General features: G+C 41.7%; 1 protein-coding gene and 1 long non-coding RNA gene across 2 annotated transcripts; one reads left to right on the forward strand and one right to left on the reverse strand.

The window, feature by feature from the left end:
• Positions 1-1,025: 1,025 nt before the first annotated feature.
• Positions 1,026-16,209, forward strand: LOC125383511 (ankyrin repeat domain-containing protein 16-like). Its single transcript, XM_048401833.1, has 5 exons — positions 1,026-1,471; positions 3,948-4,007; positions 4,483-4,548; positions 5,108-5,353; positions 15,917-16,209. The coding sequence occupies exons 2-5, from the start codon at positions 3,986-3,988 to the stop codon at positions 16,207-16,209; spliced, it is 627 nt and encodes a 208-aa protein (XP_048257790.1). The 5' UTR covers positions 1,026-1,471; positions 3,948-3,985.
• Positions 16,210-17,263: 1,054 nt separating this feature from the next.
• Positions 17,264-26,870, reverse strand: LOC125383529. Its single transcript, XR_007222784.1, has 2 exons — positions 26,829-26,870; positions 17,264-17,683 (listed from the first exon to the last, which is right to left on the reverse strand). It is a non-coding gene; the product is annotated as an uncharacterized LOC125383529 (long non-coding RNA).
• Between the last annotated feature and the right edge of the window lie 258 nt (positions 26,871-27,128).

Below are 27,128 nucleotides of genomic sequence, written 5' to 3' on the forward strand. Positions count from 1 at the left end.
GTGTGTACTAGTATGGTAAAAGCCAATGGAGCTATTGAGAATGTCACCTTTTAATATCTCACACGTCTATCTGGAAAAAGAATTAGGTAAAGAAACTTGCATCTAAGCATTCTCAAAGACGTTAAAAGTAGGTACTTGTTGTTACCTTGCCTTCTGTTAATTTATCTTAAAACGTCATTAATCACACTGTTGAGTTTTAGTTAAGAAATAAAGTTTGCTCTACCCCCATGAAAAGTATAGTGTTTCCCTTAACTATTATAGTTAAAGCACGATGACGCTTGCGGTGCTTTGACGTTATAATAATTCAGGGCAAAATTATACTTTATCACACTATACGTGCGGCTAGAGCACACTTTATTAATTTTCTAAGATGCAGAATTTCAAAAATGATCAATTTTTTGTCTTGGAGAGGGGTTTAAAATCAAATCTGCATTAACATACGGTAAATTGAAAATCCTCCAACAGGCTTACTGACGGGCTGGTCCACTTGATTGCCTGTATACCCTTACGCTCAGAGACATATTTACGTTAAAAATATAATACAACACGACTAAAATAATTAGTTTATTATAATAGGTCCTATTTTCTTATCCGTCCATTGAGTTGATATTAAAAAAAAACATGCAGAAAAACGACGGATTTTGAAATTATTATTTTTTATAACAGCGGCGATATGACGGTGGTCTGGAAATAATCGAGTCAACACCAGGAAATCCATTGATTGATATCATGAGCATCGATCCATGCTGAAGACATATATATAATTAATTCGTAGGGCACCGGGGCCGACGCCCGCATCGAACAATTTTGTGACTGCTGTCGCACGGTTAGTTTGGTTGGTTTGTTGTTTTACGCCGCACTTGGCAATATTCCAGCTAAATAACGGCGGTCTGTAAATAATCGAATCTGGACCAGACAATCCAGTGATTAATATCATGAACATCGATCCACGCAATTGGGATCGATGACATGCATCAACAAAGTAAACGAGCCTGACCCCCCCCGATCCCGTTAGTCGCCTCTTACGACAGGCATAGTCACCATTTACGGCAAGCATGGGTTGCTCAAGACCTATTCTACCCCGGATCTTCACGTGGACACAATGCTTTGTCGCAGGATAAAGTATAGTCGGTGCCTTTGATCTTTTAGCAAAGCATCTTAGAATAAAAATAAAGACATATTTTACGCACGATGATGAGGTAGATTTCTTTAATCAATGAAGTAGGCTTAATTTTTTACCTCAACATGCAATCTGAAACGAAATATGGTAAGACGGTAGTAAGACTTGTAGATCTTGTATCACTCCACACTGTATTATCTTAACGTGATCGGCACAAGCAGCCGAGCGCCAAACTATGCCATGCTCATAACCAGACACGTCACACTGACGTCATAGCTCGCCCCTTCGCCAGTCAAGGCGTTTCTTAACTGGCAGTGAGATGTGTCGCTCGTGTTAGGACGTAAACGGTGGGTAAGTTTTCAGTTTGTACTTCAATTTTGTTAGGAAATTAAATGAAACTAACATTGTAAATATACCAAGATTGATGTAAAACGGAATAGACCTACATTTTGAAGGAATCGGGTGCTTGCTTCACACACAGGACCATGTAACAATAAAAATATAATTGGCCTCGTCTATGATTTTTTTGCGAGTTTTTATTATATTTTTATTGTTAGAATCTACATGGTCCTGTGCTTCACACAATGTTTACACCCAGACGTTTGTTTAGCCTGTCACCGGGGATAACAAACGTCTGGACGTAAACATTCATACCTCGTTTCAACTGAAAAGCTTGTTCTATTTTAATCAGTAGATCTATATTGCAAAATATATGCTTGTACGTTTCATCTCTGAACTAATAAGAATTATTTACAACTGAGACTGAAGACAATATGAGATTATTCTAAATCTGTTCAGTCAAGTGTCGGATGCGTTTTTTCGTTCATATTTTTAAAACGTTGTTCTGCATCATAGAATGGCCAAACGTGTCAGCCATATTATTTTTACACTCAAGGCGTGCAGCTTTGTTCTTCTAATCCTCTAAATATTATGTGGAACAATTGTATATCTGCAGGACACTACATTGTTTTTAAAGAATGGCAAGGACATGTAGAATATATAAGGGCAAATGTGCATGATTCTCGTTATTGTTTGAGTAAGTTAGAACGGACGTTAGGCTAAATGCGAAAACAATTTGGCGCATGTCACACGGGCAATCGGCATTTCAGTCTTATCACTTTATAGCGCCACATGTTTATTCCCTTCTTTACACAAGCAGACACTGTATCAAACATCTTGTAGTGCCGGCGACAGTTTCTGCCTCAGATAGTAAGCTGATCTGTGATGGGTGTACTGCCGCCATCGCTCGGAATGCTGAATTGTGACAGTGTTGCAAAGAGTTTTCCTGACACTGAATTACCACTGTGTTGCACACGCGCTGAGTCATGTAGACCTGTTGCTCTTTTACATTCATTGAATATCATCATGAAAATGTCATCACTAAAATATTAATCTGTAGCATGTCGTATATCGACGTTTGTTATACTGTGTAGCCCGAGACACCAAACGACGTAAAATGCAGTTTCAGAGTCTAGTTAAGAGTGTGTTTGTATTTGGGAGGGTGGGGACTAAAACATCAAGCAAAGTCACTTGGAACAACAAATAATTTACGATAGGTCGCAGCACTCTACATTTAGTAGCCTGTTATCATCAATTGGCAAAGGCAATATGTACGCAGAGAAACCATCAAGACAGTTGTCGATTTGACGATGTAACAATTGTGTAAAATGTCCATTGTCCACAGACGTTGAAATGCACGATAAATATATTTTCCTCCAGAATTACACTGGTGGGCGTCATATCCTGGACAAAATATATATAACGATGTGCATTGATTCTCACTCACAACAAATACATGAGTATACTTTAAATATACAGTGATAACATAGCAGGCAATGCAAATTAGAAAACAATGTTCAGTATTTGACCTGTATGAGCGAAGTAGGTTTGCTATTTACAGTATTGATACTCAAATGCAGATATTATGCAACAACGCACCAACTTGCGGGGACCATTCCACCCACAACTAACGAAGTCAGACTAAAATACTAATCATTCCATAATTGGGAATTAAGGGTAGGTAGCTGAAGTAATACCATGTTGTAAAGTTCCAAAATAATAAATGAACATATTCTGTGTATTCTGCGTACAGCAATATAAACTAAGATGTTTAGTCCTTAGTCCTCATAATGGTAACATATAAAACCCTAAAAATGACATATGTTTACTAGCCTAGTCGTTATGATATCTGAACTATTGGGATGTTTGGCAAGGAATATAGGACGAGTGCCAATTTCTATCGCTGATGTAGTAATGTTCATTTATGTTGTATGTTGTATGATAATATTATTTATAACAACAAAATAATCTATTCAGTTCCTGCAACTTCAACCAAGAGAAGAGATATATCTCAGCAGTTAGCACAGAGGCAGTGTGCAGCTTAGGTTTATTCAGGAAGTGATTAAATAAATAAAAGCAATCTAAATCTAATAAATATAAGTGATTTCCAAAATGTGTCAGTCACCATGCTATGGTATATTAATAATACATCTACTGCAACAAATGTATTATAAGTTATGTTCATCAGTGAATAAATTTGAAAGTCACACATTTGTTGAAGGCAAAAGCTTCTCTGAGGCCAGTAGTTATAATGTTTACCTGCAATATAGTTTTCTGAACAGCATATATGGGGGTTTTGGGTGGTGGGTAGCCTAGTGGTTAAAGCATTCGCTCTTCGCGCGGAAAAACCGGGATCGATTCCCCTACATGGGTACAATGTGCGAAGCCCATGTCTTGTGTTCCCCGCCCAGATATTGTTGGAATATTGCTAAGAACCTGTAAAACCCAACTCACCTAACCCTAATGAACAGCATATTTTGTGTTTCAGCTTCGAACGACCCGAGTCACGGAGAAAGGGCTGCACAGATGACGACAGTGACGACCCATGGTAGGTGGAAGAAGCCAGCAGGTGGTAGATACTGTCACTGTCCAACTTTGTACAAGATGAGGTCACATCAACATGTAACAAATATAAGCCTGAAAGTTCACTCCAAAAACCTTCATATGAACAGTCTCTACAATAACAAGCTGATAAATGTAATCTCTTATTATCCTAATAATTTGTAACAAGTCAATTGTATTGGCAGTAGCACCATAAGGCTCAATCCAACAAGCCTGTACTGACGCGCGGCTCAGATTAACAGCAATCTCAATGTTTGTGTTGTATTTATGATAGAATCTAGTCGTTTGAGTGATTTGTTAGACGCTAGACGACCTTATATTTATACCTCTACTAAGATGAATGGTTTTGAAATTGTATTCATCAGTCAAAATTTTAAAAACACAAACTTTGTCGAATATATTGTATGTATAATGCTTATTTAGTTTGTATTGTTTTCTGAACAGCATGTTCTGTGTTTCAGCCTCGAGCGACCCGAGTCAGACAGCGAGTACACCAGTGACGACAACAAAAAAGCCTGCTACACAGGGTAGGTGGGAGAACCCAGGAGGCAGAAAGCCCACACTTTAATCCCTCAAACAATTAACAAGCTGGGGTATAGACCCGTGGGGGTTCTGACTTGCTTCTTGCATATTATCGTATTCCAGTTGTGTAGATCGGTGCTCATGTTGTCAACCACTGGACTGTCAGTCTTTATCCGACTCCGCCATCTTATTGCTGGACTACTGCAAACATACAGACTGACATACTCGAATTTCATGTCTTATAAGATCTATCTAATATTTCCAAACCACAACTGTACTGACAGTATCATCTCATAAAGCTCAGTTCATCAAACGTTGACACTCTCCAGCCACACACGGAATAATGTTACAACAACTGGATGTGACAGAAAGATTTTAAACATTGACTACATAATCCTTGATTACATGAACCAGCTGTCGTCCTTCCCCTTGATCCTTGTATTGTCAGCCATGTTGGAAGTGGTTGATGACGTACCGTGTCACGTGTCACCACGTTGAGGTGTGAACCACGTAGATGTATGACGAAGATGTCTGGAAGTGTACATAGTTTACTTTGTGTTACAGCGACTCCATCACCAGCAGACTGCGAGCACCTCTATGACGCCTGCCGGGACGAGAACCTGGAGGAGGTGAAGCGGCTCCTGTCTCAGGGCGTGGACGTCGATTGTAGAAGGGGAAGGTGGACACCGGTGATGGTGGCAGCAAGGTTTGGACACAGAGACGTGGTGGAGCTCCTGGTGGGTAAAGGGGCCGATGTGTCACTGGTGGACAGGGACGGTTACAACACCCTTCACCTCGCCTGTATTAGAGGTGAGGTGAGGTGAAATTGGGTTTAACGTCGCGTCCAAGATTATTGCACTTATATAGCGACGTGCATGCACGTGTATGTGTGTGTGTGGCTGCTTGTACTTGTCCGGACTGATGCCGATTTATAGTGCTAGCTCACTGAGATACCATGCCGCAGTTTAACATGAATACCCCACTCAGACACAATATACTGACTCCGAGCCGACCAGTCCTTGTTTTAGCCCCTTAATGCCGAGCGCCAGACAGGGTAACAACAAGTACAATCTTTTAACGTCTTTTTGTATGACGCGGCCCGGGATCGAACCCTGGACCTTCCGCTCTCCGGGCGGACGCTCTACCACAAGACCACGGAGGCGGTTGCCTGTATTAGAGGAGACGTGGAGACGGTGAAGTGTGTGCTGTCTCTGCACGGTGTGGACATCGACGCCAGGACCAACAGTGGACGGACGGCGGACTCCTAGGCGAGACGCAATGGACGTACGCGAGCGTTGGATCTCCTCGTGTCCCGCGGCGCTCAGTGACGTCAGTGTCGTGTTTGTGTGGACGGTGGGGAGACCTGACAGTGACGTGGTGTGCCCTTCACGTCGTCGTGTGTAAATATGTCTTTACTTACGTGAAACTGTTTGTGGTTTTTGGATGTGAATAAAACTTGTAAAAACTTTGTCAGACATTTTGTCATTTGTTGTGTTTGGAACTTCGCATCATCAGGTAATAAAATTGTTAACTGAGTGTAAATAGAGATGATGTGTGATTGGTATGTAAGCACCGCACCTCGTGATATGTTCATGCATGTCGTCATATATTTCTGTGTTAGTTTTACGCCATAAGTTTGTAATTAATAGTGAAAAACAAACAAAAAAACTGTTTGTTTACATCTCGCTGCACTCGGTGACCTCAGACCGAGCCGAGGTTCGCCCAGCTGACGTGGCGCCAAATGTACAATGACAGTGACGTCACACTGTCGATGACGTCACGGCATTCCAGCTTAGGTCTAAACACTGAAGCTGCCTGCTGTTTCTCTGCTAAATATGATATCGGTAATTCACAGGGCAGCACAATGTTTCGCGCAAGTACAGCACAAGCCTCATATGGGCGATATAGATTAACAAATGGAGATGTGTTGCATATTATTGCTGCTGAAATTTAAAAAGAAATATTTCTGATTGGCGAGATATTTATTTTATCTCTCCCATTTCACCATTTCAATCAAGCTACTTCCCAGCGGGTGACACCTTCTTTACACTCTCGTCTCACGACTGACCAGATTTCCCAGATGAATTCAGAGCTATAGATAGGGTTTTGGTTATTTGTTGTTGTTTTTCACCCTCAGGGGCAGGATGCCAGAGGGATATATATGTCCCTCCTCTTCAAATTCGAATAAAATTCAAAATACATCAGACACGCAGATACACTTCACAGTTTTGTATACTGTGAACTTTCCGCCATATTAGATAGTGTTTACAAAAATCACGTTTCACATGTAGCCTACCGGTAATGAGACGCCTGTAACATTACGCGTATTTCAAACTCAGCTGTGATACATGCATCCTTGAATTCCTCATACATTTTAGAATCAAATGACACATGGTCTCTGTCACCAATACAAAGTGCCGAGATCAAATCGAGCAAAATAAGTTAGGTGTGAAAACAACGCTGTGTTCAAAAACTGCACTTGTTTGAAATGTAAACAAAGCAAAATGCATATTTTACAGTGTAGCATGTTCCACCTTTTTTAGCTATCCATTCGTCTATTTGTTCAGAATATGCATGGGAAGAGAATTATAGGAAGAATTAGGGAATTAAAAATAAATACATTGTTATGATTTGATATTTTTCAACAGAAATGTCTTGGGAGTGTCAAAGTCAATATTATAAGTTCATATAAACAACTTCCATGGATAGCCGTTTTATTTTATTTTAAAACTAAAACTGAATATATTACTTTAATCAAATGGATATTTTGAGTTAAAATATACGCACACATTTCCAGGAGAATTGTCTTGGTCTTGGAATAGTTTTTTTAGGTCGTTTGACAAACATAACAGTGATATCTAACGATTCGCAGGTGCGCGTTGTCATAAACGATTTACGAATTATTCCTCTCGTTTTGCATTACATAATCAATATGTTCATCTTTTTCTAAATATTGTGATCACAGGGTATTAAAACTGTTTACTTTCTTTCTCCAAGAATTGTAAAAAGTAATTAGGGGAGGTATATATATATTAATCAAAATACCAGTGTCGTCTTTATCCGATGCTGCCAAAGATATAAAAGCAGCCATGACATCTAATAGAACGTCGTCATGTTTTTAGTATTTCATTACATTTGATCACAAGGCTAGTACTCCATTAATAATGGTGCAACATAAGCCAATATCACTTGCACAGTCAGAAGAATGTTGTAATCTAAGGACTTATTAACAGCTTAGATAGGGCCATTCATTTCGCTATTACTTCTTTTTTTATTAAGTAAGTTTCATAATTTCTTACGGTAATATAAGGGAGTATACAGTTTCAATATCGATATTTGTGTTGGAATAGTTTGGTTACTCGTGAACAAAATACCACGAAAATATACTGTCCTTACCCACAGCTAATTCTTACCAAGTGACCTGAGTTTAAATAAACTGGAGCTAAGCATAGCTGAGTTATGCCCCCTTTTCTTTTTTCGTGTTTAACCTCTCTGTCGTCATAGAGAAAAATCAGTTTTCGTCATTTAGGGCAGGCTATTTTTTGCATTGAATGTATGGCAGACACACAGACAGACACACAAACAATTTATTCAATAAAAGGCCACTGGCCCAAAATACATACATATGCAGGAATACATAAAGCCTGCGCAAAATGACATATTTACAAACTGGGAAAATTTACATTATTTACATTTTTTTTATATACTTATAAATTCGTAGTGGATTATTTACTATAGCTATATACCCTAAGTTGATGAGCTTTGGTAAGAAAAAAAGATATTTTATATAAGGTATCATATGCATCTGAGGAAATAATAGAGATAAAGTTATGCTGAAGGTTAGAGGTAATATATTTATCTAAAAGTGCATTACGAAGGGAGCTGTAGGATTCACAAATTAATAATAAGTCTTTCTTCATATGGTTAGGCATAATATCTTCCAGTATTTACTGCTATTGGAAAGTTACTTAAAATCCTTTTTAAGTGAGATGGAAGTGGTGAATTTAAGTAATATTCAACATTTAGTAGTGATTTAAAATGTTTATAGGAATAAGAGTCAGATAAACTGTTCACATTTACACTCCAGGTTTGCTGCAAGTTGTCAAATAGTCTCTGTTTAAACATGGAAATAAAAACAATTTTATCCTCAACTTCTTGTGCTATCCATGCATATCCAAATCAAAATCTGAATAAAATATGTTTAATGTGTGTGCGACCAGGTGGTGCGACCTGAATCATCCAGAACAGCTAGCATCTTGTAACACTGATATATGGTAGTCTCCCCAGGCTCAGTTGTATCAGCCTGAACCAGTACTTCACAGCTCTTGTCATATATGTAAGCTGTAAAGGAGCTCTACCACACTCACCAAGCACCATAACATTACATGTATTTCTTGACACTTTAAGAACTGATTTGCACACCTTAACTTGAATATCCTCAATAATTTTGCTGTAATTAACATCCCAGATTTCAGAGCCATAGCACAGGATAGGAGTTACAATACTATCAATAATTTTGAATAAATCTTTGCATGGAATATCACCAAGTTTCTTCTGATATCTTTTTATGGCAAACACAGCTTTGGGACTCTGAGCAGCTAAACATGTTTGAGCCTGGGTCCACACAAGTTTTGGGGTGAACTTAATTCCTAAATATCTGTAAAATGGAACAACATCAATGCTTTCACCATTATATGACCACTTTTCACAACTTCTTAGGGGACCACCATTTCTAAATACCATTACTTTTGTCTGCTTCAGATTGACTTTCATACCAGTTTGTAAACAGAATAAGTGTAGAGCATCAATTTTCTTTTGTAGTTGAACTGCTGAATATGATACAGACGAAATATCATCTGCAAACGTTATGGCAGAACCATTTTTAAAATCTTGTGATATAAAAACATCTTCTCCTCCGCAGTCTTCAAGTTGAATTAAAAGCTTGTTTATGAATATCATAAATAGTTGTGGACTCAAAATACAGCTCTGCCGCGTGCCAATATTACATTCAAAATAATCAGTTAGTCCAGTTGAAGCCCTTACACAAGCACACAGACTTGAATTCATTGATGAAATTATGTTGGACAGTTTACCCTTGATCCCAACATCATGTAGGCTTTTCAGTAGATTATCATGTCTTATGGTGTCAAATGCCTTTGAAAATTCAACAAAGAGGCAGTAAAATCTCCCCTTTCTTCTCCCTGCATATTTTGAGTCATTGCCTGCAGACTAAAACTGTTGTCAATAGTTGAATAATTGGACCTAAATCCTGCTTGTAGTTTATCAATTATGTTATTTTTCTCACAAAAATTCTTAAGTCTCCAGTTTATGATAGAAGTAAATATTTTACACCAGTTATCAATCAAGGATATTCCCCTGTAGTTGTTTACATCATGCTTGTTTCCGGACTTAAAAAGAGGGCAAATGATAAATCTATTCCAAGCATTTGGAAACACACCATTGTCAAGTATTTAATTAAAGAGAGCAGTCAATGTAGGTAAAATTATATATTTTGTATGAGACAATACCATCAGGTCCTGGTGATTTATTATTTGCAAGCTTTTGGATATGTTGTTCAACTTCTTGATTTGTTTTAGGTTGATTTAATTCTTCATGTGCCGGGGTGACATCAGTTACATAATTATCTGTGTCCATTGGTGGAGGTAAGATGGGTTTATTTTCTGAGTGGAGGAGGGAAGAAAAGTGCTTCATCCATTCATCAGTTCTAATTCCAACTAGCAATTGTGATTGTCTCCCTTGCTTTAACAATTTCCAGAATCATTTAGGATTAGCTCTTGATTCAATTAGTTTTTGTTGTTGTTGATTTTGATAAGATTGTCTTTTAAGTGCAAAAGTTTTCTTGAGTTTAGATCGCAACTCCCTGAACACACTTATATCTAAACAATAGTCTCTATTTCCTCTCAGGGCACAGTATTTTTCATTCTTTAAGTTTTCAAGTTCACTGTCCCACCAAGGTGGTTGACTGATCTGTGTAGATTTTTTATGGGTTGAAGAGAAACAGAAAAGTCTCTTGTTTATAGATGCTGCTTCTTGGTAGACATTCACAAGTCGACAGAGTGCAGTATTAACATCTGTTGAAATTATCTGTTCAATTTCATCTTTGAGGAGGTCATACAAGTCTTTAAACTTGGATCTAAAGACATCTTTATTATTTTCCTTCCATGGGTATTTGTACCAGGGATTAACTTCAAGTTCACTAAGCAGAGAATCACCATGGTACTTGTTGACTTGTACATTACTGCAATCATTATGAGCAAAATTAAACCTGCAAAACACTGGGAAGTGATTTGACTCATCTCGCTCACCTACTCCAAAGTCAGATATACATGGAATGAGGCTAGGGGAAGCTATCATATAGTCCACAGTACTGGCACCATTGTGTGTAATGCATGCATATTCACCTTGCTTGTCTCTGTGATATCGTCCATTCAATATATGTATACTGAATAATTTGCACAATTCAACATGTCTCTTACCAAAATTGTTGCAGTTATCAGAATCTTTACTTCAAAGCTGTCAGTTGGGTAATCATCAATTTCCTTTTGGATAAAATCAATGCTATCTTCAGGTATGTAATCAAGGAAGGTTTTTTTCCTGGTATTCAAATCACCAGCAAGAAAGAGTTCCTTTTCTGGGTGATCATGTACAATCTCTGTCAAATAGTCCTCCTATACTGACATACCATCTCTATCTTTATCCTCATAGACAGGCTAGTTCTCAGGTGATAGATATGTCAGAATCAAGATTGTATCCTTGTCAATACCTAATCTTGATCTGTTAAATAAGAAAACTACTGTATTTTCAAAATGTTCATATATCCTTGTTAAATATTCATCAATGGCCCACGATTCTCTAATACAAATTGTCACACCACCACTGTAGCTACCAAACTTCACTCTTAGATGAATGTATGTCGTTGAACATACGCATATAACTCGATTTGATTATATACTCTTCAAAAAAAGAAACTTGACATAGATGTAAAACCACCTTTTGCCAAATATCTAAAATAGTTACATTAAATGAGAACCAAATAAGTCAAACAGAAAGATGATGTGTCTATAATTTGCAAAAACACATGCAAAGCACATAAACGTAGCGTTTGGAGATCAATTTTACAGCTACATCCAAACGCAACCGCCTGTAAAAAAACGTGCAGCACAGGATCCTGCATTTAGGCATGCAGGCCCCCCTGCTGAATGGGTATAAAAATCCACTTCAACGGCTGTTCATACAGTCCTTATAACGGCAGTAGAGGCGATGACAGAATGCCAAGACTGAATGCAGCTCAATGGAACAACGCCATTGGGAGAATACAAGCTGGAGCAACTCAGCAAGAAATGGCCAGGCACTTTGGCGTATCCAGACAGACAATCTCCGCACTGTGGTCCCGATACAACAACACCAACAGAGTTGACGACAGTCCACGGTCAGGAAGACCAAGAGTGACAACCCAAGCACAAGATCGATACATCCGGCTGCGACACCTCCGCCACTACCACACTACCACAGCCACGTCTACAACCACATAGATCCCTGGGTTACGCAGAATATCAGATCAAACGGTACGCAACAGACTGAGGGAGGCTATTCGACGTCATGTCTTGACCCCAAGTCATCTGGTGGACCGTCTGCTTTGGTGCCAACAGAGGGTTAGAAGGGCACGTGCAAGGTGGAGAAATGTACTGTTTACTGACGGGTCCCGTTTCCTACTCACACGTGCTGATGGGCGTGCACGTGTCTACAAACGTCGGGGTGAACGTTACGCCCCCAACTGTGTGCAGCAGGTTGTCCCATTTGGCGGCGGGAGTGTCATGGTATGGGCCGGAATTCATCACGGTGGTAGGACGCCTCTCGTGCATGTGGCAGGTGCATTGACAGGTGTGCGTTACAGAGACTTGATCCTACAGCCTTACGTTCTTCCTCACGTAAACGTTCATGGCGGACAGTTCAAGCAGGACAACGCTCGACTGCATATTGCGCGTGTTTGTCAGGACTTCTTACACCACAACGACATCCAGACATTACCCTGGCCAGCCCGGTTACCAGATTTGTCCCCGATTGAGCATCTGTGGGACGAGTTGTGTCGACGCGTTCGCAGAAGGAATCCACCGCCCCAAACACTTCCGGCGCTTCTTGATGCACTTCAGCATGAATGGCAGGACATCCAACAGCGTGTTATTGACAACTTGATTGCATCTATGGGTCGTCGGTGTCAAGAGGTGATGGGGAGTGGTGGGTCAGTGATGGAGAGTGGTGGCTCAGTGATGGGGAGTGATGGGTCAGTGATTGGGCGTGGTGGGTCAGTGATGGGGGGTGGTGGGTCAGTGATGGGGAGTGGCGGGTCATGGATGGGAAGTGGTGGGTCACAGACGGGGAGTGGTGGGTCAGTGATGGGGAGTGGTGGGTCAGTGATGGGGAGTGGTGGGTCAGTGATTGGGAGTGGTGGGTCAGTGATGGAGAGTGCTGGGTCAGTGATGGGGAGTGATGGGTCAGTGATTGGGAGTGGTGGGTCAGTGATGGGGAGTGGTGGGTCAGTGGTGGGGAGTGATGGGTCAGTGATTGGGAGTGGTGGGTCAGTGATGGGGAGTGGTGGGTCAGTGGTGGGAAGTGGTGGGTCAATGATTGGGAGTGGTGGGTCAGTGATGGAGAGTGGTGGGTCAGTGATGGAGAGTGGTTGGTCAGTGATGGGGATTGATGGGTCAGTGATTGGGCTTGGTGGGTCAGTGATTGAGAGTGGTGGGTCGGTGATGGGGAGTGATTGGTCATTGATTGGGCGTGGTGGGTCAGTGATGGGGAGTGATTGGGCGTGGTGGGTCAGTGATGGGGCTTGGTGGGTCAGTGATTGAGAGTGGTGGGTCGGTGATGGGGAGTGATTGGTCATTGATTGGGCGTGGTGGGTCAGTGATGGGGAGTGATTGGGCGTGGTGGGTCAGTGATGGGGAGTGAGGGGTCAGTGATTTGGTGTGGTGAATCAGTGACGGGGAGTGGTGGACCAGTGATTTGGCGTGGTGGGTCAGTGATGGGGAGTGTTGGGTCAGTTGAGGGTCAGGGATGGGGAATGGTGGGCCAGTGATTGGGCGTGGTGGGTCAGTGATGGGGGGTGGTGGGTCAGTGATGGGGAGTGGCGGGTCATGGATGGGAAGTGGTGGGTCACAGACGGGGAGTGGTGGGTCAGTGATGGGGAGTGGTGGGTCAGTGATGGGGAGTGGTGGGTCAGTGATTGGGAGTGGTGGGTCAGTGATGGAGAGTGCTGGGTCAGTGATGGGGAGTGATGGGTCAGTGATTGGGAGTGGTGGGTCAGTGATGGGGAGTGGTGGGTCAGTGGTGGGGAGTGATGGGTCAGTGATTGGGAGTGGTGGGTCAGTGATTGGGAGTGGTGGGTCAGCTGTGGGGAGTGATGGGTCAGTGATGGTGAGTGGTGGGTCAATGATGTGGAGTGGTGGGTCAGTGATGGGAAGTGGTGGGTCAATGATTGGGAGTGGTGGGTCAGTGATGGAGAGTGGTGGGTCAGTGATGGAGAGTGGTTGGTCAGTGATGGGGATTGATGGGTCAGTGATTGGGCTTGGTGGGTCAGTGATGGAGAGTGGTGGGTCAGTGATTTGGTGTGGTGAATCAGTGACGGGGAGTGGTGGATCAGTGATTTGGCGTGGTGGGTCAGTGATGGGGAGTGTTGGGTCAGTTGAGGGTCAGGGATGGGGAATGGTGGGCCAGTGATAGGGAGTGGTGGGTCAGTGATAAGGAGTGGTGGGTCAGTGATGGGGACAGTCGGGTCAGTGATGGGGAGTGGTGAGTCAGTCATGGGGAGTGGTGGGCCAGTGATGGGGAGTGGTGGGTCACTGATGGAGAGTGGTTGGTCAGTGATGGGGAGTGATGGGTCAGTGATGGGGAGTGGTGAGTCAGTCATGGGGAGTGGTGGGCCAGTGATGGGGAGTGGTGGGTCAGTCATGGGGAGGGGTGATTAAGTGATGGGAAGCGGTGGGTCACTGATGGAGAGTGGTTGGTCAGTGATGGGGAGTGATGGGTCAGTGATAGGGAGTGGTGGGTCAGTGACGGGGAGAGGTGGGTCAGTGATGGGGAGAGGTGGGTCAGTGATTAGGAGTGATGGGAACTGGTGGGTCAGTGATGGGGAGTGGTGGGTCAGTGATGGGGAGCGGTTGGTCAGTGATTGGGCGTTGTGGGTCAGTGATGGGGATTGGTGGGTCAGAGATTGGGCGTTGTTGGTCAGTGATGGGGATTGGTGGGTCAGTGATGGGGAGTGGTGGGTCAGTGATGGAGAGTTGTGGGTCAGTGATGGGGCGTGATGGGTCAGTAATGGGGAGTGGTGGATCAGTGAGGGAGAGTGGTGGGTCAGTGATGGGGAGTGATGGGTCAGTGATTGGGAGTGATGGGTCAGTGATTGGGCGTTGTGGGTCAGTGATGGGGAGTGGTGGGTCAGTGACGGGGAGAGGTGGGTCAGTGATGGGGAGAGGTGGGTCAGTGATTAGGAGTGATGGGAACTGGTGGGTCAGTGATGGGGAGTGGTGGGTCAGTGATGGGGAGCGGTTGGTCAGTGATTGGGCGTTGTGGGTCAGTGATGGGGAGTGGTTGGTCAGTGATGGGGAGTGGTGGGTCGGTGATTGGGAGTGGTGGGTCAGTGATGGGGAGTGGTAGGTCAGTGATGGGGAGTGATGGGTCAGTGATTGGGCGTTGTGGGTCAGTGATGGGGAGCAGTGGGTCAGTGATAGGGAGTGGTGAGTCAGTGATGAGGAGTGGTGGGTCAGTGATGAGGAGTGGTGGGTCAGTGATGGGGAGTGGTGGGTCACTGATGGGGAGTGGTGGGTCAGAGATTGGGCGTTGTTGGTCAGTGATGGGGATTGGTGGGTCAGTGATGGGGAGTGGTGGGTCAGTGATGGAGAGTTGTGGGTCAGTGATGGGGCGTGATGGGTCAGTAATGGGGAGTGGTGGATCAGTGAGGGAGAGTGGTGGGTCAGTGATGGGGAGTGATGGGTCAGTGATTGGGAGTGATGGGTCAGTGATTGGGCGTTGTGGGTCAGTGATGGGGAGTGGTGGGTCAGTGATGGGGAGTGGTGGGTCAGTGATGGGGAGTGGTCGGTCAGTGATTGGGAAGTGGTGGGTCAGTGATTCGGAGTGATTGAGGGTGGTGATCTTTCACACCACATATGATAATTCACACCACAGAGGATCATTCACACTACAGAGGATGATTCAAACTACAGAGGATCATTGACACCACAGTGGGTCATTCAGACCACAGAGGATCATGCACACTACAGAGGATCATTCACACTTGTGAGGGTCATTCAAACCACATATGATAATTCACACCACAGAGGATCATTCACACTACAGAGGATGATTCAAACTACAGAGGATCATTGACACCACAGTGGGTCATTTCGACCACAGCGGATCATGCACACTACAGAGGATCATTCTCACCACAGATAATCATTCACACTACAGAGGATCATTCACACCACAGGGGATCATTCAGACTACAGGGGATCATTCAGACTACAGAGGATCGTTCACACTACATTGGGAAACTTCAGACCACAGAGGATCATTCACACTACACAGGATCATTCTCATCACACAAGATCATTCACACCACAGAGGATCATTCACACTACACAGGATAGCTCAGACCACAGAGATTCAATCACACTACAGAGAATCATTCAGATGAAAGAGGATCATTCATATCACAGAGGATAACTCAGACCACAGATATTCATTCAGACCACAGAGGATCATTCACACTACAGAGGATCATTCACACTACAGAGGATAATTCACACTACAGAGGATAATTCACACCACAGAGGATCATTCAGACCAAAGAGGATCATTAACACTACAGAGGATCATTCACACTACTGAGGATCATTCATACCACAGAGGATCATTCACACTACAGAGGATCATTCACACCACAGGGGATCATTCACAGCACAGAGGATCATTCGCATCACAGAGGCTCATTCAGACCACAGAGGCTCATTCACACTACAGAGGATCATCCACACTACAGAGGATCATTCACACTACAGAGGATCATTCACACAACAGAGGATCATTCACACTACAGAGGATCATTCACACTACAGAGGATCATTCGCACCGCAGAAGATCATTCGCATCACAGAGGCTCATTCAGACCACAGAGGCTCATTCACGCTACAGAGGATCATCCACACTACAGTGAATCATTCATACCACAGAGGATCATTCACACTACAGAGGATCATTCACACCACAGAGGATCATTCACACCACAGAGGATCATTCACACTACAGAGGATCATTCAATCACTTGTAACAAAATACATAATCACGAGGTACTTTTCCTTCAATGTCAAATTACAGAACTATCCATCTACCCAAAGTGAATACTTGATACTATCAATAGATGCCAACTTGATAGAAACACACGATGTGACAAGGGAAATCCTACAATACAAACACGTTGCCTGCGAAATCAATGAATACGTTGACAGACAGCTAGCCTACATTATCAAATCTGTCAATACACTTCGCTGACAATGAAATAGTTTTACCACTCAATTTACATGCTTGTTTGTTACAATATCCAAATATGAATCAAGAATAATCTTTTTATTATTTCTATTTTTTACTTAAAGAATAGAGACAGGTTGAATGGTTTAAACCACTTAAATAACTTGCATCAGAGCCTTTCAGAATAATCATTTTATTCAATCTGAGTTGTTTCATTTTATGGTACGTAATTCTTTCGCCAGAGTCCCAGATATCAGAAATTGAATACACTGACAGCTCATCTAAACAACTAGTTTAGACTATCTTCACAAACATTTTCGAGGTAGAGGTAGAGGTATGTGGCGAAAACAAGTCTTTACAAAAACTTTGCTTTTGGATTATTTCTTTAGGTTCACACTAAACTTTTCAAACAATCATCCAGGCCTACAATAAGCATCACATCTGTCTTCATCGATGACCATATTCATCACTGTCCAATGGTCAACTGTGACATAAGCCATGTTTACCTGGCGATGCCTCCCCTTGTCGGACAAGAAATGTTCATTTGGCATAGCCTGGCAACAGCACCCATTCCTTGGAGGCATTTCTGAATACCATCTGAAAATAACAAAACCATCACATGACTAGAGGACCTAGACCAGTCTCTGAAATGAACATATTGTAGTAATCTAGACTTGCCCACTATTAAGGACAGACATGATCAGAGGACCATGTAAGTCACACAGGTTTGAAACAGTGACTGTTCCAACTTGGAAATCTCTGCCTGCTGCCAAACATTTGTAGTGTAGATGGTCCCAGGCCATGACCATCTTAACCTGAACAATACTACAATGGGGAACACAGGACCACACTGAAATTGCGTAGTCAGCAAAACGGAAATTAATCTTGAGAAAAACTACATTGGATTAACAAGATTACCATGGCTGAAACTTAATTCATAAGCAAACTATGCCAAGTCTAACCTTTACCTGCCTTACACTTGTGCCAGTCAAGTTTTACTCAACAAAGAGCATGCCAAAACTGGTAATGTTGTTGCAATTCATCGGTACACAGGCGCATCGTCAGCAAACTTCTCACGATACAATACCCGATACATTTAATTTGGCATCGATTCCCATTTAACCACGTATCGATTGTCCATGATGATCTCTCATCCATATGAATAAGCAAGTACAAACTATTTTTTAAATTCTTCACAACTTTCTTGGCCGTCCTTTGGATACGAAACCGGCCCAATAACAAGACTGACCAGCTTTTCCTTGCTCCATGGCATAATACAATACATCAACTGTTTGTTTCTTATCATTTTCTCGTACAGAATGGTTGACTTGACTCATTGTCATGTTTGATGGGAATTAGTCAGTTGTCCTTCTATGGACTCTATTCTCAGTCTTATGACTGGGATTTCCTCATAAAATGTCATAGATACAGTATTGAGATACAAATCACATGGTGCCTTCTGTATCAAGATATGTATCACATCGTGTAACGCCTGCACTGCGACACCCCTACAAATTGGTCATATCTTGGATTTAAACCCCCAATATTCTTCTAATTAAGGTTGGATATTGTGTTGCGTGGTGCCGCAATGAATATTTACTGTGGTCAACAGCATGAGAGAAATGAGCAAAGTTTGAACCTGAGAGTCTTGTAAATGTGACTGAGTATGCTTTTACCCCGCTTTTAGCAATATTCGAGCAATATCACGGAGGGGGACACAAGAAATGGGCTTCATACATTGAACATCACTGGTTGGTCCGGCCCAGATTCGATTATTTTCAGACTGCCATCATTAAGCTGGAATACTGCTGAGTGCGGCGTTAAAAAACAAACAAACAAACAAACAAAACATGTCCCCTTGATAAATGTGTCCTATGTTGTGACAAGCTGCCCCCAAAAAATCGGTTATGAAGATTTTAGAAGTAATGTTTTTTGAGGTGATGGAATCAAGAGGATTTCTTTCTGTAGTTTTAAGTTTTAAGATAACAACATGTAGCTCACCTTACATTTTTTCTGGAACATTTAGAAAACTAATGATCAATTCATCGGAAACTAAATAATTGGCTGATAATAGGTTTACAAAAGGGCTACCATAGCCTTCATGCTAAAAATGGGGTCAAATTTACATCTCGTTAAATATTGACATCATTGCTGGGTATATACCAGACATGCAATGCTTCACGATAATGATATCTGAGAAATGTCTTTCAGTGGCACTTAATAAGCTGTAGAAACAATGAAGACAGAGTTGATTACTGAGAACCATTTTGAAATGTTATCAATTCCAAGCAAATGGCAGGCAGGAACAAATGTCCTTAATGGTACAGGTTACACACAACCAAATGTTTCCCCATAGACTTCTATAGTACTTAATGTTATATTTTTGTAAAATATAACTAAGCATTCAACAGCTATAACATGTACATGTGTGCACAGTTTGGCCTTAGAGTAGCAATAAAAAACAAAAAATGACTAGCTTAGCCAGCTCCTTTTCTTAGTTCAGGAAGCTAAACACACCACCCCCAGTGTCGCACCAAATGTCACCTTCTTGAAAATAGCTGTGTTCACATTCAGCATAAGTCATCATGTTGAAAAAGACAGTACTAAATACACGGTAAGAGTTGTGAGAGTTTGATGATGTTCACTTCATCAATGTTTTACAAAAGGTATTTCTGTATTAATAAAGAGGTTTCTACCTTCATGCACTACATTCATATTTCATAACAGAAAGGGGTCAAGGGTCAATTCTATAAATGATTGAGGCTGCATAGATCATATCACCCTAAAATATTTTTTCGACTATAAGAATTGAACAAATCTTTAAATCTCAAAACCAGTAACAATACATATTTAAAATTGAGTAGTAGTCTGTTGTTTGCCTTCATTTGCTGACATCTTCAGAACATAGCAGAGTCTGCTACATTCATTGAAAATGGTTTTGACACTGGTTTTTGATGTGATTGATATTGTTTGAGATTGCTCGGACTTACACCATCCATTGTTTATATAATTATTATTAAACACTCAAATGGCTGTCAGCATTTGGTAAATCATCTATGGAGGGGCTATCACAAATGTTTGTGCTTTCATTTACTCCAAAAATCAAAAGTATAATCACCTATGATATAGGCTGGTGACATGAGTACACATGGAAAGGAATCAGAAAAAAATCTCAAACTTGGACAGAGAGCATTGAATTCAGGCCAACAATAAGCAAGGAACACATTAAGCAGCTTTAAAGTCATCATATATGGAAGGCTGGATAGTGAACTTTACCAGAAAATAGGAAGTAAAGGGGTGTTGCCAGCAATCTCAAATGCTGACCAGTGAACCACACCGCCTATGAAAGCCAAGAAATGGAAATGGACGTTCAAGTAGAAGAAAGCTCTTAGAAACCACAACATGGAAGGAAATTACACTAAACTCTATTGATTTATTTAGTTAAGACTTTCAAATACTCACAGGACATCAAACATACTTACTGTTAAATGTTTCAAGGTGGCTAAACTTGCTAATTTCAGTTATTTGCCAGTTTCAATGAAAGTCCATATACTTTAGAAAATGTACAGCTTATCCTGACATAAATGTAATTATTTTTGTTCATGCAATACCAACTTAAAATAGTGTTTCTCTCCAAAAAATTATGGGTTTATAGGGCAATGAAAGATACAATGCATTTTACTAAACAGGGGAGATAATTTAGTATTGTCGAACACTATCATATTCTTTACAGATGATTTCAGAACCATAATGTCACATTACAAAAGAGCCAGTGGATATTATTTTTATCTAAGCAGGTTCTGGGACTGGTGTATAGCCCTTACTTGATGCACTGTGAGGCATTAAGGGAGCACTGACAGATATGTCTAGTGCATGAGGGTGATCTTATTACAGCACTTGACAGTGAGCAACAGAGGGGCCTCAAGTGGACTGGGCTTCTGAAATGTACTTAATGTACCTACATGTCCAAGTTCCACAATGTCTACAAGGTAATAGAGCGCAGCGAGGCAAAACAAGGGTTGTGGATCACACACTGCCAACACAGGACTTCGGATCAGCTTCTCAATATGCCAAATTGGATGTGAAAACTTCTACTTCTTCTGCATGAGTGCACATATACCTCCCCAGTCAACATCAGGCATGCTAAAACCTGAAAAAAAGTCTTCAGACAATATCAAATGGCAAACCAGTTTGGATATAACAGCCAGGAGTCAGTTCTTGAGGGAGAAAAGTAAATATTTGAAAGTCATATGAGAGAAAAGAAAGTCTGTTTTAAGAAATTTAATAGAAAAATAGCATCTTTCATTCACACAAAAGCACCTAACAGAAAGATATATGGCTATGCTACATTGTTTACTATAAATAAGGGGATTTGTGACATATTCTGCTGTCAGCAGTGTACATGCTTCATACTCAAGATAACGGCATCGCGTAACTTGACCGGCAAGTGATTGACACAAGGCAGAAATTGTTGTGGCAGAGGTGACTTTATCCTAATTTGTTGTCAAATTCATCAGTTTCAACAAATTCAGAGGGCTTGATGGACAGAGGTACCCTGGGGGTTCATCCTGAGTTCGACCACAATACGAAGCAACATTCATTTCATGGCCATCCAAATGCTCCATTCAACCCAAAATGTCCCCAACTTCACTGTCATTATGTTTAAATTTGCCTCCATGTTGTATCCATGGTGAAATATAAACAGGAAAGCATGTAAAGTATGAACTACTGAAATGTGCACTCACCCTACAGGTTACACACAACCAAATGTTTTCCGATTGACTTCTATAGTAACTTCTTTGATAGGCATTTAGAAGTTGGAGTACTAAGTAAGGATAAGAATTTATGGATGAACATCTAACTACTGAACTAAGCCACCTCAAACAAGTATTTACACAGCATAACCTCTATCCCGAGCAACTAGTATAACAGATACAGAACATCACTAGGAAATCTCAGGAATCCCCACGTCAACAGTCTGCACCCTTTGTGATCAGCCTCCCCTACTTTGGACTAGTTAGCCGCAAAATCCAGAGACTCTGAAAGAAACAGGCCAACATTGATGTAGTCTTCAAAAGAAGTCATACTATTCAGAACACAATTAAAGCCACAGGGAAACCTCCTTCCAGCCACAAGCCAGAAACATCAGAAGCAGTGTACCACATTCCATGCAATTGTGGACAAGCTTACATAAGAGAAACATCTAGGCCCCTCAAAACCCAAATCAAAGAACATCAAAGCTAAGTCTCCAAAGATGACTCTAAATCAGTTCTATCAGACCACATCCATGACAACCCAAGCCACAGGATTCAGCGGGAGAGAGTCACAACACTCGCCACCAACCTCAAAGACTTCAAGATCAGGAAGCTACAAGAAGCCATCAACATCAAAAGACTTCAGCCCTCAATCAACCGTGACCAAGGATATACATACCCCTGGCGTACCATCAACTCATCAAAGACCCCAATCAGCCATAATCCCGTTGTTTACATAACTGGCTTCATCCTTTGTTTATGGCACTGACTGGTACAGAGTCTGACGACAGGCAGGAAAAGATTTCCTTGATGGTACAGAGTCTGACAACAGGCAGTAACCAATGCCCTTGATGGTACAGAGTCTGACAACAGGTGTTAGAACCTACACCGAAACGTTGCTCTTAATTGTAATAAAGAAGTTGTTCATCCATAAATTCTTATCCTTACTTTCTATAGTAACGTTATATTTTTTTTAAATAACTTAGCATTCAACAGCTATAACGGAATCTCTCGATCTGCACTGAAGGCTCCCTACGAAAACCGCACTGTCGTAACTGGTTCTGATTTGGTGAAGTAGAACCTACAGAGTCTGACAACAGGCAGGAACAGATGTCCTTGAAGGTACAGAGTCTGACAACAGGCAGGAAAAGATGTCCATGATGCTACAGAGTCTGACAACAGGCAGGAAAAGATTTCCTTGATGTTACAGAGTCTGACAACAGGCAGTAACCAATGCCCTTGATGGTACAGAGTCTGACAACGAGCAGGAAACAATGTCCTTGATGGTACAGAGTCTGACAACAGGCAATAACCAATGTCATTGAAGGTACAGAGTCTGACAACAGACAGGAACCAATGTCCTTGATGGTACAGAGTCTGAGAACAGGCAGTAACCAATGTCCTTGATGGTACAGAGTCTGACAACAGGCAGGAACAGATGTCCATGATGGTACAGAGTCTGACAACAGACAGGAACAGATGTCCATGATGGTACAGAGTCTGACAACAGACAGGAACAGATGTTCATGATGGTACAGAGTCTGACAACAGACAGGAACAGATGTCCTTGATGGTACAGAGTCTGACAACAGGCAGGAACAAATGTCATTGATGGTACAGAGTCTGACAACAGGCAGGAACAGATGTCCATGATGGTACAGAGTCTGACAATGGACAGGAACAGATGTCCATGATGGTACAGAGTCTGACAATGGACAGGAACAGATGTCCATGATGGTAGAGAGTCTGACAATGGACAGGAACAGATGTCCTTGATGGTACAGAGTCTGACAACAGGCAGGAACAGATGTATGTACGTTTTAATGGAGTCAAACCCTGGCCTTCAGAGTCAGTAACAAATGTCTTAATCAACAGAAAACACCAGTGTACAAGCTCAAAGAAGACTGAAGAAACGGAAGTGAAGAGACACACATCTTGTCTTATAGAGTAAAACTTGCTGTTGTACCACTACCTCAATTCTCAACATTCGCCTCCTCGATGTATGACGGTAAACATAATGCAAAATGGGAAAAACACCCTGCTGGAATGACAACACCATTCCACGATAATTAAAAACATGCCACTTTTTCGCAACTCATAAAGAAACCCACTACAAGCCCTGTGCACAGTTTTGTACACACTACCATAAATTTCAATAGGATCTGTGAAGAAAGTTTTTTAACGCCGTACTCAGGAATATTCCGACTATATGAAGGCAGTCTGTAAATAATCGAGGCCAGAACCTGACAATCCAGTGATTAACATCATGAGCATCATTCTACGCTCAGTGAGCCTGACCACCCGATCCTGTTGGCTCTTACGACAAGCCAGGTTGCTGAAGACCTATAGTAACCTGGATCTCCACAGGTGTCAACTTCCAAGCTGTTTCAATTTTCACCTTTAACTATTCAATGGTTTGATTCTCGGGTTTTGATTTCATGAATTCATAATGGCATCTGAAAGTCCTTCAGCTTATATGACAATGTTCATAATTAGAGCAGGATGATCTCCAAGACAAAGAGAGCTTATTTCTGTGCTCAAATACAGCAATGTCCCCCCTCTCTCTGTTCAACACAGGAGGCAGTTAGTATGTTGTGGCAGCAATGTTATTGCAAACTCGTAATGTGACGAGCTATGACAGCAACTCCTGGTAAATGTGACACGTGAACTGCATATTACATCTTGAAATGTATGCATTGTATGTATCACCCACAAGCTTCCCATTAAATGTACATCGACGGTCACTTGCACATACTACACACATTTTCATGTTGGGGCCTTCACACTGTCAACAAGTGAGTGAGTGAGTGGGTGTAACACCACTATGAACAGTATTCCAGTTATATCATGGCATGTCAGCTTATTGTGGGAGGAAAACCCGAAGTGATGCAGGTATCAGACGTTAACCACTTCGGTGAAACCTACGAGCACGGGTATGGTGCTGACAAACCTAGAAACATAATTGGGACGATTTGATTTGAACCTACAATCATAGGTTTCTGGCTTGTGCAAGGGACGCAACTCTGCACAGCGAATTGAGGCGCCTTAGACGACTGGGCCCCCCGTGCCCTCACTGGCAACAACAACTTGATGAGGGCATTTGTGTCATATTAACACGGTGCTTTTGTTACTATTGGTGTTGGAAGCTTTATCTTCAGAACCAAGATCTAAATACAACAAGAATGTTTGCATGTGAAATATGTTCCATATTCAGGGTTTTACAGTAGGGTTGGCGTATTGGCATAAACACTGTATTGCAACATATCACAAAATGGAGAGCTGTATTTCCATACATACTGCAAGATGTATTGGTGTCCAAATTATATACATTTGTACTTCTTCATGCAATAATCCAGACTTCAAACTTCAGACTGCAAGACAGGTAGTATGGATAAACGAGACTACATATTACGTCATCAATATGGAATGTAATGGGATGTTATGGAATGTACTTCTTAGGCTGTATGGGAAAATATGGATTGTATTGCAATATGTGTCTTGCTGACGACCGTATTGCAATACAGTAAACTAGGTTTATGACGAACACGCTTATAACGAACTGACAGATATAACGTTATGGGCTATTATTATATTATTAGCCTTGTAAAATTAGCAGTCATGACAACTCACAACATATTATACTGAACAACAAAGGTCTCTGTGACATTGAATAAGATTTAATGCAAAGTTATGTTTTTTACCAAATCTAAATCAATTTTGATTTCCAACGGATAAAAGTCTCCTTTTAGTGTTCAAATGGTTTAATTTGCCATACTGACTTCAGAAAATGCGTGATTTCATAAAAAAAACATGAACATGCCAAAATGTCAATTTACAAATCAATCAACAGGGTGTGTGTCCACCTCTGGTTCCGACGCAAGGAACACATCTTCGTCTCATTGAATGGACCAGGCGTCGCACAAAGTCCTGTGGGATATCTGTCCATATCTGCTGGAGCATGTTTCGAAGTTCCTGGAGTATCTGTGGAACACGTGGTTGACATAGAAGACGCAGATCCATCTCATCTCACATGTGCTCGATTGGTGAGAGATCAGGGGAGCAAGACAGCCAGGGGATGACATTCAGGTTGTTTTGTTGAAGAGAATCCTGAACAAGTCGAGCAATATGAGGCTGGGCGTTGTCATGTTGAAAGGTAATGCCTGTGCCATGACAGTCAGTGAATAGAACTTGTCCCAACTGCATGGCCGTCCAGCGTAGACGCTGTCTGCACCACTGTAGACGTACTTGACGGTGGTTTCCAGTCAAAATGGGACGTCTGGCGGGTCTTCTGGCGACAATCCCTGCACATCTGAGGCAACGACGTACGGTTTGTGAAGATATTCGTCAAAGGCCAGGGATGCTTCCTGCAATCACTGTGGCTGGCTGGAATCGATTTCGTAGGTATGTTGCTCGAATCCAGTTGTCTTATTGATTATTGGTTACACGTGGCCTGCCACTCCGAGGATGGTCCCTGACTGCATGTGTATGTTGCCAACGTTGCCATAAACAAATGGTGTTTCTGTGGACAATAAATTGATCTTGCAACATCACGTTGACTCGATCCTGCTTCAAGCATACCAATGGCTCGCAGACGCTCATTTCGAACAGTTGGGCATTTCGTAATGTTGAATAATGCGTAATTTTGTTGTTTTTCTGAGTGGTTGTTGTCAGCACGATGCTAAACGTTTAAATGCATATGGAATCCCGTTAACGCACATGTTTATGTACCCATTCTTGGGTAGTGAAATGCATGGGGCTTGCATAAAAGTCTTTTTCATGAAATGCATGCTTTTCTGTAGCAGTTGCGTTTTTGTGAGTTGATTCCAAACATGTACTACGATATTGAAAACCAAACTTTACTTGTTTGAAAAATACACTAAAATATTGGTATTCAACTTTTGTTGTTGAGTATACAATTATACCCAAGTCAGAAATAGAACAATATATTTACTGGATGGATGTACATTTAAAAGACATAAAAATCTTACACAATATCATCCAATCACATCCTGCAGATGACTCTCGATCTGCACTGAAGGCTGAAAAACCGCACTGTCCCAACCGGTTCTGATTTAGTGTAGTAGAACCTGTAATGACGACCTAGTCATTCATTAATAGTTGTAAGGAATTATCATATTTTGGTGTAGCAAACGCCCCTGAGCTCCATACAGTTGTGGACCATGGACTATACCAAACACCCTATCTGCCCCACCCCATCCCCCATGAATCATTGCTGTCCAATATTTCATACAAGCACACTGTACTTTACATTAATTAAAACATAAATT

The sequence above is a fragment of the Haliotis rufescens genome, unplaced genomic scaffold (assembly GCF_023055435.1).
Source record: "Haliotis rufescens isolate VD_foot unplaced genomic scaffold, xgHalRufe1.0.p SCAF_24, whole genome shotgun sequence".
Lineage (NCBI taxonomy): Eukaryota > Metazoa > Mollusca > Gastropoda > Lepetellida > Haliotidae > Haliotis > Haliotis rufescens.